Source organism: Prionailurus viverrinus, chromosome B4 (assembly GCF_022837055.1).
Source record: "Prionailurus viverrinus isolate Anna chromosome B4, UM_Priviv_1.0, whole genome shotgun sequence".
NCBI classification, from domain to species: Eukaryota; Metazoa; Chordata; class Mammalia; order Carnivora; family Felidae; genus Prionailurus; species Prionailurus viverrinus.
In genome coordinates, this window is record NC_062567.1 from 22,812,312 (window position 1) to 22,826,318 (window position 14,007).

The following is a 14,007-nucleotide window of genomic DNA, read 5'->3' on the forward strand; positions in this document are numbered from 1 at the left end:
TCTTTCACTATCCATTCTTATTCCTTGACACCTTGCAATTTACCTTCTCAGAGTTATCAGTGATTCTAGGTAACAATGGAGCTCTTGCTAGATCGGATGGCATTTTATCCAGACCTCATTTTCCTGTAGTTTTTCACTGTCCAGGAAGCCAGCCCTTACTGTGGTCTCAGGGTTCCAGAGCACAGCAGAGAAAGCGCACACACATTGTGTCACCCAAATCTAAACAGGCCTGGTGCTTTGCAACAGTCACCTCTCCCCATGTTACCCCTTCCACCTTCATCCCCTGCTGCTAACTATAATTCCACCTTACGCTTGGTGCCCAATTCTAACGTCATCTCTTATGGGACCGAGTCCTTCACTGCTGGGATGATCATCCCCTCAACCCTTGAATTACAGCATTTTATGTGACTCTCATCAGATACCGCTTTATACCGCAGTCACTCACTGGATGGATACACACTACCATCTAACTGAGGTTAATGCCCTTCAAGTCAGGGAAAGTAGGTACCTCTATTTTTGAGAGGTAGAAGCTTGTAGTAATGTCTGCCCATCTCTTCACATCTCCCTTTTGGCCAACGGACATTAGCACATGTGATGTGAGCAGAGGCTTCACATACACACTGGCGATTTTTTTCTCTGTCGCCGTCTGGAACCCTGAGATGCTTCACGGGCTAGTGTCCTGGAGGATGAACTATAGGACACAGAAACCAGTGGACCCAGTGAGCCCCCTACCCCTCAGACCAACCAGAGCCCAGCCAAACCACCAGACTGCAAAGATTCAGCAAGCTGACACAGACCAGAAGAACCACTCAGCTGACCACAGAATCAGGGCAATAAATACTTGCTGCCTGAAGCCATTAAAGCTTCTAAGGGTGTAAGGAGAAGGGATTAACCAATATACAGAATATTTGGCACACTGTACGGTTCTGAAATGAGTAAAGAAAGAATGAAACTTCAACTCCTGTCTGATCATCCACTTCTAGTTTTTCTAGCCTAAAAACGGGAATACTCTAGATTTCGGCATGGAGTTTCTGGTTTGTTTTGTACAATGAAAAACTAAAGGGCAGCATGCTGTCAAAGATCAAGTACAGGCATTCCACGTGCACAGATATATATGTGGAACAGGATGTACCATTCACTGTCTGTAGGTCCTTAGGTGTTTCCCGTAAACTTTCTGAACTTCAGTTTCCCTTCAGTAAAGCGGAAAAAATACCACCAGTCTCACAGCATTTGAGATAATATATATTAAATACTAAATATAGTATCTGGCAAATTTCTCCAATAACCAAGAGACATTGTCTAAAATGAAGGAGGGTGAAGCAGTCGTCTCGAAAGCTGTGTTTCCACACAGTCACCTGTCACGAGCGCAAGTAGGGAACTAGTCAGTTACCTACAAGGCAAGGGCGGGAAAGGTCTGATGTGAGATGTAGATGAAGAGAATTCTGACGCCTTTAACAATTTCCAGAGACCTTGGCTTTTGCTTATAACATCCCTTGGCGTGGCCACACTGGAAAATTTTCCCTTCCGATACAGATTAGCGCCTTAATCATAGGCTTAGTTATAGTTGGGGCTGTCCAATCAATGGTTATGTAGAGGGGTGTTATGTGAAGAATAAATCATTAGAAGACAAAAACGAAAAAGTTACTTTGGAAGAAGTTATTTCGAAGCTTCGACTAATTAACAGCTAACCAGATAATTTAGAAAAGTCCAGCCGCTGTTAACTACATAAAATGACTTCACCACAGTTTTCGTCTTCTATCCAAAAACATACGATGATTTACAAAAATACAGCATCTGGAGAGCTTCTTGGACAGCACCACGAAAGCACACTATGAATTCCTTTATGTCCAACCCACTGAGCCTGTTTCACATAAAGGTTCATGCTACCCCCACCACCAACCCCCCCCCCCCCCCCCACCGGAACATCAGAGCATGCTAGGGCGGATATGCTCATTTAAGATAAAACAACATCGTGGTTTTGAAGAAAGCAACAGAAAGAAAGAAATCCTCTTCCATGACCGATTGCTCACCTATATAGGTTCCACTGTGGCTACCAGCATATTCAGCATCTTCTGGATGGAGGGTAAAAGCATACAGAACAAAAGCCGAGAAATAAAGCAGAACAGTTAGAGAAGCCCAGCCACAGATGCAAAAAATAAATCACTCAAAACGATTCTGTAAAGCACAGCGTCAACCAGCCCTCACAATGCCACTCTTAAACATAAAACATTTTGTTTTATATTTAAGTTTCGAGTCATGTTTCAAAACATCATGCGATTTGTTTTTTAACCTTCCGCAGGGGTTACCTGATGCAGTTCCAAGGAAATTATAAAAGGTCTGCCTACGATGTTTCTACTTTTCACAGGTTAGGAAATCACCACACTGGATCCCCAAAGTGAACTTATTTTTGTAAATCAGGCTCTTGGATAATATGTAAAATACAGAACTTATTTCGGCTCTCTGGATTAGAGAGAAAGGTTACAACGAAGACACAGTCTTTTCTTTTGATGGGAAGACATTCTGTGTCGGGAAGAACTAAAGGCAGAATATTTCTATTTTGATTTTGACTTTGAAAAATGAACAGAGGAAAGCAGTTTGAAACAAACAACGTGCTACTCATTATTTCTTGGAGCTAAATGAAAACTGGGTTACGCGTATCTTCAAATTTTAATTTAAGTAGCGGGGCACTTATTGCTTTAGAACCCTAATCTTCGCATCACTGTACTTCTGGAACTGAGAACACAGCTTGTGCAGACGTCAAATAGTTGAGAAGATGCCCCTGACATCCTTATGTTAAAGTGAGGATGTCGATATATTTGAACAGCATTGAGACTATTGGCAGAGGATAAAACAACGTACTCTTGCAGATTACTTTCTATATATTTCTGCTATATGAAACAAAAATAGTGCAGTTCTTTCTAAAACAAAGTCCAATCATGATTTTCAGTTACTGTAATGTCAACAGGGACGTCTGGATGTACAAAATCTTTTATAAACTACTTGCTATGTTCAATTTAATCCGCCCAGATGTGTACTAAACAAAACTAGTAGACTACGCCAGGGAAACTTTTATACATGTACCTTTAATTTCCTCTGAGAAGCACAAAGAAAATGAGAAAGCAAATGATTAAATGTGCAGAAAACACAAAGTAGGAAGAAGATGCATCTAAGGAAAAAAAAAAATCCACCTACCACACTCAACTGTTTCCACATCTTAGAAAAGCCAAAGGGAAAAAAAAATGTATTTTAAATATTTCAAAGTTGTTAGTCAACAAATAAATAGAATTCATGAAAACCTACATTTTAGACTGCACTGGAGTCTTGGTCTAAAAAGAAGGTGTATACCAAAAGCAGTAAAAGCACAAGCCCTCGTTCAGCTTATTAAGTGCCCAAATGGGAAAAATAATGAGGAAAAAACTTTTTTTTTTCTTTCAAAATAACACCTTCAACAGGGGATCATCTTCATAGCACAGCTCTGTCTGTAAACTAATCTATCTATTCAATACATAGGATGCATACTTAGACAACCCTTAAAACGCCCTTAAAATGTCTAGGTACCCTATAAATTTAACAATATTCTGGCAATTATCAACTTATTACAAATATGAAGTGAGTCAGGCAGAACCCTTTACTTCTTTTTGTCTATATTATTTGATGAAAAGTATTTTTTTTGATCATGCATCCTACTGTGTTAATTTTTTTTCAATATATGAAATTTATTGTCAAATTGTTTTCCATACAACACCCAGTGCTCATCCCAAAAGGTGTCCTCCTCATGATGAAAAGTATTTTTAAAAAAACAGTCTAAAAAATAGTTGTTACTGATAGGACAGAAATTTAAGAGTTGCGTTTGACTTAGGAGACTCACCTTCAGTTAAAGGTGGGAAACAAAATCTGGCAATTTAATAGCAGCAAAATGTAACCATGAGTCAAGGGAGAGCATATTTTGCTATGAGACCTTGTAGAATGAACAGGACAGTTCTCTGCTCACTTCTCTCTCTAAACAGCAGAGTGGGCCAAAGGAAACACTTACGAGAGAGTGTGCACCATTTTATTTTTATCTTTCAAATACCTATGGGTCCTCCAACTATATTGGTTCTATCTGAACAGCATTAGTAAAAATGACAAGCATATCATGCTATTCAGGCTCATATGATAAGTCACCCCAAGTTGTGAGTTTATCTACACTCATTTCTTAGTAGCTGTGAAATGCCATGTGCATCTAAGGCAAGTTATCAGGAAACAAATAATAAACTTTGCAATGTGGATTAGGACAAGCCAAGCAACCTAGGCTTAGTGGAAATAACACAAGCTGTGCTTCAGATGGGTCAATCTGCAAACTCAGACACGCCACCATTAAGTGGACTGTTAAACAGAAAGTATGTTTTCTAATAGGAACAACAGGACTGAGTGTTGCACCCCGATTACAGAAACAGTGTCGTGTAAATCAGATGACAAAAGCCATGGATCACACACACACGTGCAAAAAAACAAACATCGCCATATCACATAGAGTATGGTATGTTTCATATTCTAATAAAAGGTTGTACATTCTCAGAAGAGTATTTCCTCCACACTCTTACGTAGGAAGAGAATGATATTTTCTGCATGGTACACACGTGCATATATACCCAAGCAAGCATCATGCTTAATAGACATCCAACAGGAAAAGCAAAGAACACTTTTCCTTAACACTTAGCAAGTTCAAACAAAGAGGAAAATATACAAAAGGCTGATCCCAGAAGACACTTGGGATTACTGCAGGATTCTCAACTATGGTAAGGCACTGTTCTGTGCGCTTTAAATGCATAAACTTACTGAATTCTCCAACAACTCTGAAGCCAGTGCTATTATCTCCAGGTTACAGATGGGAATCAGAGGTACAGGGAAGCAAAACACTCTTGGGTGTGGACCCACACGATCTGGCTACAGAGTCTGTGTTTTTAACTACTATACTATACCAATCACGCCAAAATCACTTTTTAAATTACTCTAACTTCAGGCTAGGAAATACAAATCAGGGGAGAGGTCAAATGAAGTAAGTTTCTTTTAATTTTCCTGTCTATTCCCACCATCTCCCAGCACACCAGCCTCTCGCCCCCTCCTCCCCCAGAGCTTGAACCACCCAAGTGCGTGTCTCCTGACCGGAGAGGTACAGGAGACTCTTCCCAGCATTACCAGGAGTCCACTCTCCACATCAACACTGAAGAGCTGGATGGGAGAATTACAAAAATCACCGAGGAGAGGCCAACAGGGTCACAAAGAGTAATTTTGGCCAAAGAGAAGAGAGTGGAAAGGCCCTCGTGAAGAGCATTTGATGAGCTCAACATAACAGGGCAGGGGGAACTTTTCCACGCTGCTGGATGCTACTCTATGTAGAGCAATGTCAGATACTCTTGACAAGAGGAGAAACTGTGTCTATATAGGTATGATAGCATTTACGGGGGCAAAGTTAAATCTTCACCCTAGAAGCTGCTTTCTTATGCCCCGCTCTGCCCCTATGCAATCTTCCCTAAAAGTCTGTAATAATCCACGACCAGTGACCACACCTCTAATTGTTAAGCAACTCTTTCTTACCTGCATGGTATTGGGTCCCCACGACAAAAGGCAAGAAACAGTATGGCATTAGAACCCTTCATATGGAAAGGCTAAACGCACACACCCTGATAGTGTTTTAGAAGCAACATCTTCATTTATGGAAGTAGAACACAGTCTACTGAGATGAAAAGTGAGCAACAATAACTAGGCCGTCAGCTCAACCATCTCGTGGCATGAGCAGTCAGACATGCAATTTACAGCTTAGTTCATCTCCACCTCTGTCCACACAAACTCTGACCTCTGGCATCTCCCCCAAAAAAGTAGTAAACATTAGGGGAAAAAAAGCCACATTCATTATTTTTTAAAACCCCACCAGTATTGAGAAAATATTTGCCAAAGTTTCAGGCATACAAATTTAACATAAGAACATAAGCAATCTACTTATTAATTTCTGAGTTAAGTTTATGTAGGAACATAATAAATAAGCATTGTTTAAGATGCCAAGAGCAAGGAGCTTACTCAACTTGAAAAGTTGTATTATAACAACCTGTAGAGTACGGTTATGTATATTATTCTCAAATTTTTGGCCTTCCAAGATACTGGTACCATGGAGAGAGAATTCATTTGCTTACTCAGTGTTTAAATCATGCTGTTGGCAGGGGTGGCTGGGTGGCTCAGTCAGTTGAGCATCTGACTCTTGATTTCGGCTCAGGTCATGATCCCAGGGTCATGGGATCAAGTCCTGTGTCAGGTTCTACACTGAGTGTGAAGCTTGCTTGGGATTCTCTCTCCCTCTCTCTCAAAAATAAAAATAAAAAACAAAACTAAAACTAAAACATTTAAATTGTGCTGTTGATTGTGATCTTCAATCCCCAAAATGCTTGTCTTTGAATGAACTGAGTTATATCCTGTTTGAATTCAATATTAAGTATTTATCCAATTAAACAAATATTGGCTTTGGCTCCAATTAAATATTTTCTTTTGTATCCACATGACAGCAGCCACAACTGGCTAAAACAAATTCTAAATATGGCATTTTGTGTTTTTACATTCTAATCTTTAAAAGGTCAAAAAATCATACCTTCTGGGTTTTAAGAGTACTATACGGGCACCTGGTGGCTCAGTCGGCTAAGCATCCGACCTCGGCTCAGGTGATGATCCTCATGGCTCCTGAGTTCGAGCCCCGCGTCGGGCTCTGTGCTGACAGCTCAAAGCCTAGAGCCTGCTTTGGATTATGTGTCTCCCTCCCTCTCTGCCCCTCCCCAACTCGTGCTCTGTCTCCCTCTCTCTCTCAAAAATAAACAAACATTAAAAAAAATTAAAGCATTCTAAAGAACTGTTTTATAAAAGAAAAATTTTAAATTCATATTATTCAATCACCAGTATGAGAAATTTTCAGGTATTTATGCTTTGATAACTAGAAAAGGAAATTAATTACTGTAAATGAAGATCATATGGAGTATTCTCCTGTAAAATATACTACTTGAATAAGAAGAGCCTTCTGAATACCATGTAAACCAGATTTAAATATGTTATGGGACACTGTGGTGGTTGTATCAGTTAAGCATCCAACTCTTGATTTCAGCTCAGGTTATGGTCTCACGATTCATGAGATTGAGCCCCGCACTGGGCTCTGTGCTGACAGTGCAAAGCCTGCTTGGGATTCTCATATTCTCTCTCTCTCTCTCTCTTTCTCCCTCTCTCTGCCTCTCTTCCCAGTCATGCTCTGTCTCTCTCTCTCTCTCTCAAAATAAATATTTTAAAAAGAAAGAAAGAAGTCATATGCTATTGAGGTCAAAGTTATTAATGTTTGTAACTGTTAGGAAGACAATTCTTAACTTATAAAGTTTAACTTCAACAAAAGGGAACAGACAATATTTTGATTAAAGAAAATCCGGGGCGCCTGGGTGGCGCAGTCGGTTAAGCGTCCGACTTCAGCCAGGTCACGATCTCGCGGTCCGTGAGTTCGAGCCCCGCGTCAGGCTCTGGGCTGATGGCTCGGAGCCTGGAGCCTGCTTCCGATTCTGTGTCTCCCTCTCTCTCTGCCCCTCCCCCGTTCATGCTCTGTCTCTCTCTGTCCCAAAATAAATAAACATTGAAAAAAAAATTTTTTTTTAAATAAAAAAATAAAAAAAGAAAGAAAATCCTGTTTCTTTTTAAATGTTAGCTGATATCATACTGCTTTATATACATGCAGCTGAACTATAAAAAATAAGGTTTTGGCAGAAAACCATATAGAGCACTTTAAATTATATCGACACAAGAATTGCAAGCTGCCAAGCGTCAATCACGAAAACTACTCCTGTATGTTACTTGACAATAAGATATACTCTGAACTCATTTCCAAAACACTTAACCTGTATCTTGCATGTAATAATCTTTGAGTTGGCTGTGTCACAGAAAGCCTATCATACTTCTAGGTCTGCTCTTCTCCGTGACTAATGTAAATCTACTGTGTAAGAACCTACCATCAGATGAAAGGAGGGAACACAGACTTCCATGACAAATGTCTTTGTTGGGTAAACTATTCTTCGAAAAAAATAGGAGGTGAGTAAAGGAGATAAGTCCCTCTCTCAAGCTTCTAAGATTTAATTACGCTCTAGTTTTTAAGAGTTTGTATTTTTCAGGAATGTTTAATTTCAAGGGACAAATTATTTTCTTTGAGAGGCCTATGTTTTCAGTCTGTATTAGATATGCCATGATACTTAAGGAGAGGAAATAACCAGAGGCACCTGAGTGCCTCAGTCGGTTAAGCATCCGACTTTAGCTCAGGTCATGATCTCGCAGCTTGAGAATTTGAGCCCCGCATCGGGTTCTGTGCTGACAGCTCAGAGCCTGGAGCCTGCTGCAGATTCTGTGCCTCCATCTCTCTGTGTTCCTCCCCTGCTTGCATTCTGTCTGTCTCTGTCTCTGTCTCAAAAATAAATAAAGATTAGAAAAATAAATTTTAAAAAAGAGGTGCGGGGTAGGAAATAACCAAGCACCAAAGATGACTACCACAGAGTTTTGCACGAGAATGCCAGCTTTAAAGTCTGAAGAAGTCAGTATTCTGGCTCTTGATTTTATCTACCATGGAGCCAGGGTCTAGAGCTGTAGCAGAAACATAAATGCAAAGATAATAGTCCTGGATCCTCTGTTTCTATCTTGACATTGACTGAAGCCCTATAGTTTCAGAGTTTTTCCTCCATGCAAACTTTAGTTATGATGATACACTGTGAGTCAAATAAAGACTAAACCCATAGTAATACAAGCAATTATTCTGTGAAAAAGTTAACTGGCCAACTTGATATATATTACCTGAGTCATCATCCTAAAATTCAATTTTAACACTATCTCCTAGGTTTTAAGTGTACTTGTAAAATTTAGTACAGAAAATTATCAATGTGACTATTTTTTAGTAAGTGTATAAACACCATGACAGAATTCTTTTAAAAACATTTACATTAAGTTAGAAACTTTTCTTAACACCTAGTCTGTGAATTATTAGTCAAAGTCATATAAATAAGGGGCACCTGGATGGCTCAGTTGGTTAAGCATCCCACTTTGGTTCAGGTCATGATCTCACAGTAAGTGAGTTCGAGCCCCTCATCGGGCTCCATGATGACGGTGCAGAGCCTGCTTCGGATTCTCTCTCTCCCTCTCTCTCCGACCCTTCCACTCGCTCGCTCTCTCACTCTCTCTCAAAAAATAAACTTAAAAAAAACCCCAAAGTCATGTAAATAAAAGATTTTATATCAACTTTATTTTTTTTCATAGCATTATTCTGTAATTTAGCAAAGAGCATGATAGATAGATGTCTTATCCTAAAAATCCAAGTACCGAATGTTGAAGTCCAGGAAGTGTTGGGTCAAATGGCCTTTACAAGTGTAGTTATATAAACAATCACTAACAAATACACAGATTACAAAACAAAGTGCTTTTAAATGACTTTAAAAATGTTCAGAACCAGTATGATAATTTTGGCATAACTTTTGAGTTCAGAGATTTAGGAGACAGCATTAAAAAAAAACTTCGAATGGAATTTTATTTAATTTTTTTAAGTGTTAATTTATTTAAGAGAGAGAGAGAGAGAGAGAATGTGAGCAGCAGAGGGGCAGAGAGAGGGAGGGAGACATGGATTTCGAAGCAGGCTCCAGGCTTTGAGCCATCAGCACAGAGCCCGATGTGGGGCTCGAACTCATGAACTGTGAGATCATGACCAGAGCCGAAGTCAGATGCTTCACTGACTGAGCCACCCAGGTGCCCTTCAAATGGAATTTTAATTGATAATAAAAGTCCTAGATTCCTGTTTAATCTCCATAGAACTACACTGTCTTTTTGAATAAGGCCATATTTTCTATTCGCTAGTGATCTGGATAATATTGACCAGATTTGTTTTTATTTAAAACCAGAGAACATCTGTAGATGAGAACTAATGTGTCTCTCCATGAATCAAGTCTAGTTTTATTTTTTTTTTTTAATTTTTTTTTCAACATTTATTTATTTTTGGGACAGAGAGAGACACAGCATGAACGGGGGAGGGGCAGAGAGAGAGGGAGACACAGAATCAGAAACAGGCTCCAGGCTCTGAGCCATCAGCCCAGAGCCTGACGCGGGGCTCGAACTCACGGACCGCGAGATCGTGACCTGGCTGAAGTCGGACGCTTAACCGACTGCGCCACCCAGGCGCCCCTCAAGTCTAGTTTTAAAACAAGAGAAAAGATGGAAGTGAATGGAGAATCAGTGAACATTCCTAAATGGTATTTTTAAGAGGCAGAAAAAGAAAGAAAAAAAAAAAACCCTCGAAACAAAACAAAACAAAAAACCCTAACACATTCAGATAAAAGCATTTAGGTAATTTTGGAATAAGTATTTCTCAGATTCAAATATTAGGGTATTGTCATATAAAAAACTATGCATATTAACAGACAAAAACCATTCATTAAATTAACACCTCTACATAAACACACACACACACACACACACACACACACACACACACACAACCCCTCTCATATTCACACACATTTATACTAAAACCAGTTTGAGGAGAGCTATTACAAAGACAATACATACCTACTCTGTGTAGTTCTTTAAAGAAACATATTTATAAAAACTTTCACTAAATGAGAATTCATAATTATATCAAACTAGACATTTCTGAGCTGCCTAAGACTCAAACAAATTGGGAGTATGGATTCAGATTCAAGTAGAATTACATCGATTTCCTTTTCCAGTTACACGCACTTTATCCCATATGCACCAAATATCTTCGAAGGGGGCAGGCCCCAGTTTAGAAATCGTTCAAAGAGCAAGTCAGGTGGATACCCCACAGCCCCTGCCAGCGAAAATTCATCACACTTAAAAACGATGCAACATTCTGGTTAAGCTGTAAGCTTTCTGATGTCACAATCCATGTGGCATTCTATGACAAGTGTGTTTTCCTTCTGCCCAGACTTAACGGAGCAAGAACAAGCAGGCTTTTGAATCCGTGCTCCACTTGAAGTATTTGCTTGCTCTGTGAGATTTATACTCGACTGTAGTTTGGCTCTCTTATAATGTAATTCCTGGGCTATACGCGTCTACAAACTGACAGAAATAACAGGAGATGTGAAAAATGCAACAATACTAAAACCAGATGTTGGTGTAAAATTCCAGGACCATTTATTTGTGCATTCTGCCTTTTAATGTACAATCTCTGTGTTGAAAACAAAAGGCTTTTTTTACTCTGAAAATGCCTAGAACCAGGAAACGTTTAGAGGAGATGAAGTAGGGAATTTATGGGACGGGGATTTGACAGGGGTGAGGCGTGGGGAGTAAAGAGAAGCTGAGAGAAGGGCAGTATGAAGCGGGGGGGGGGGGGGGGGGGAGGGAAAGGCATCTAAATCCACACTATCTTTTTCAGTAATCCTACCTCGTCCTTTTTCTTACTTTGTTTTAACCTAGTCTCGTAACAACTCCAAACAGGCAGGTTAAAGGTCAGAGTTCCTGTGATTTCTGGATAAGCAAGGAAGAAAGAAGAACAACGGTTCTTGGGCACAACAGCCTTTGTGCCCAAGAGAGTGGTGGGTTTTCTCCCCCTAATTTGACCAAGAAGTATCCTCCCCAAACCTTCCAGCTTGGGAGAAATCAAAGAGTTGCACTTTAGGTTACATTTGTAAAACACCTACATTCAGGAGCCAAGGAGAGTAGTAGTTGTTTTCTTAAAGTGTGAGCCATGGGTTTATTACAAACCCTGCAAACAGCCCTGTCTTCCAAAGATTCACTTCAGTATTCTACTATGAATTTCTTAGTTGTTTGGCTGCCATGAAACGATGACCCCAAAGCTATCACAGGGCAATACGAGCTCTCGTTCTACCACAAACACCTGCTTTAATAGTCAAAAATAAACAGCAAGATTTGGTTACTCTGCATTTTTATTAACAAACTTACATGATTTCCTGTTGGAAACTTTCAAGGGCTGAACTAATATTTCTGGTCGTCTCAGAGCCAATCTCCTGGGGGAAAAAGAAGGTCAATGCCTATCAATTTTCAGTACAGATCCAAGATTAATATAACACCAAAATATTAAAAGTCCCAAGGAAAAAAAAAAAGCGGGAAGCCAGGGGAAAAATGGACACAATGCAATCTATTCAAATTTAAAAAATGAGTCCTCTAACTTCCCAAGTTTTAGAAATCCTCCCCACTCCCAAATCACTCTTCTTCTTTTTCCGTCTTTCACATCAGTACAGCTTCGGATATTAATGTGCTATTTTTCCATTTGCTTCATAACAAAAACCGAATATGACCCCGGTACTGTCGTGTTATTTTTGGTCATTATTCATACTTAGTTAGACAAAACAGAAACCCAAACCTGGGGGGGGATAAAGGATTCCGAAGCAAGGTTTCAGTGCTTATTTTACCACAACTATCCTCGAGTGATATTTTGCAGAGAACAAAAGGTCACTTGAAGCAAAAGCCCAGTAATGGTGCACCAGTTGCTCACCTTTCCTGGAAATGCCTTGAGGGAATCAAGCCTGCCCTGGGATTGGCGTCACCTTCATGTGTCGCTTGCCACCACGTTGCATCATCTTGGCTCATAATCTGAAGGATATCTCCCTTTTTGAAAGAAAGCCCAGCTTCCTTACATGGAATCGCTTTATCCTCATTAGGGTCATAGTCAAAGAGGGCTTTGATAAACATCTGGAAGAAAGTTTCATTTAAAAGGAGTAAATACAAAAAAATAAATGTGGAGGGGCCAACATTCTCCTTTGATTTAAGAATACGTTTTTTTTAAAAAGAGATTATTAAAATCCACTTGCTGTGACAAAGAGGATATGTATTGAAGGAAAAACGTTAGTGCCCGCCCCCCGCCCCGCAAAACAAACCCAAAAGCTACTTAAGTAATGATTACCTTGCCTTCCTTAGACGGCGTCTCCTCTTTGATGCTGGGTATAATCTTAAATGTAATTGCTCCCTGAGACTGAGCCTGATAACAGAGGAAAGACTTATCAGAACACTTGTAGAGCCAAGGAGAAGGCAGGCAAAAAAGGTAGAAAATGGAATGATTCTGAAAATTTACAAGCTTGGGGTTTCTACTCTTAAACCAAACTGAGGAAACTATTTTTGTAGAAATTCCTGTAATATGAGAAAGCACTCAAGTTTGTCAAGTTAAAAAACATGAAACACCAAATCCACATTTACCTCCTGTGCACTTTTCAAATGCCAATGAACATATTACCATCCATGTTGAGCAACTTCATAGAAACACAGAATATGCACAGTGCCTTCTACAGACAATATTATACGGTGAGAACAGATGATGTGCAAGGTTCAGGCTATTACATTTAAGTATCGGCATCCATGTTTTTAGGGTCAAAATACCTGAACTGTCAGCAATGCAGTTATAAATACATGATTCAATTGTATATATATTAGCTGCAAGGCTCATCAGAAAAAAATAATGAAGAACATCCAGTGCTATTAAATTCTGGTCAGTGAGTAAAATACCAAATGTAATAGCTTAATTAAAAGGTAAAGAGAGGGGCCTGGGTGGTTCAGTCGGTTAAGTGTCTGACTTCAGCTCAGGTCATGATCTCGCAGTCCATGATTTTGAGCCTCGCATCGGGCTCTGTGCTGACAGTTCAGAGCCTGGAGCCTGCTTCCGATTCTGTGTCTCCCTCTCTCTGCCCCTCCCCTGCTCATGCTCTGTCTCTCTCTGTCTCAAAAATAAATAAAAACATTAAATTTTTTTTTAAAAAAAGGTAAAAAGACATCCATTCTAATTTCATTAAGGCAAGCAAAAACAATACGTGCAATTCTTTTCTGACCATGTCAGATGAGAACAGGTCTCCCTTTAATATACTCTCATGTCATTGTCTATTCCTCTTTTTAGCCTTTATCGTAACTGTACTTAAATAATCATTTATGCAATTATTTCTTTTTTTCAAAATATTTTTTTCTTTTTTTTTAAATATATGAAATTTATTGTCAAATTGGTTTCCATACAAC

At 39.5% G+C, this 14,007-nt stretch overlaps 1 protein-coding gene across 2 annotated transcripts in view; it reads right to left on the reverse strand.

Annotated features, from left to right (window-relative positions):
• Positions 1-14,007, reverse strand: part of MPP7 (MAGUK p55 scaffold protein 7) — a 218,128-nt gene that overhangs the window by 75,500 nt on the left and 128,621 nt on the right. For both annotated transcript variants that reach the window (XM_047865088.1, XM_047865087.1), the window contains exons 8-10: positions 12,911-12,985; positions 12,503-12,699; positions 11,950-12,014 (exon numbers count right to left, since the gene is read on the reverse strand). In XM_047865088.1, coding sequence (XP_047721044.1) covers positions 11,950-12,014; positions 12,503-12,699; positions 12,911-12,985 — 337 coding nt within the window. The remainder of the gene's footprint in view (positions 1-11,949; positions 12,015-12,502; positions 12,700-12,910; positions 12,986-14,007) is intronic.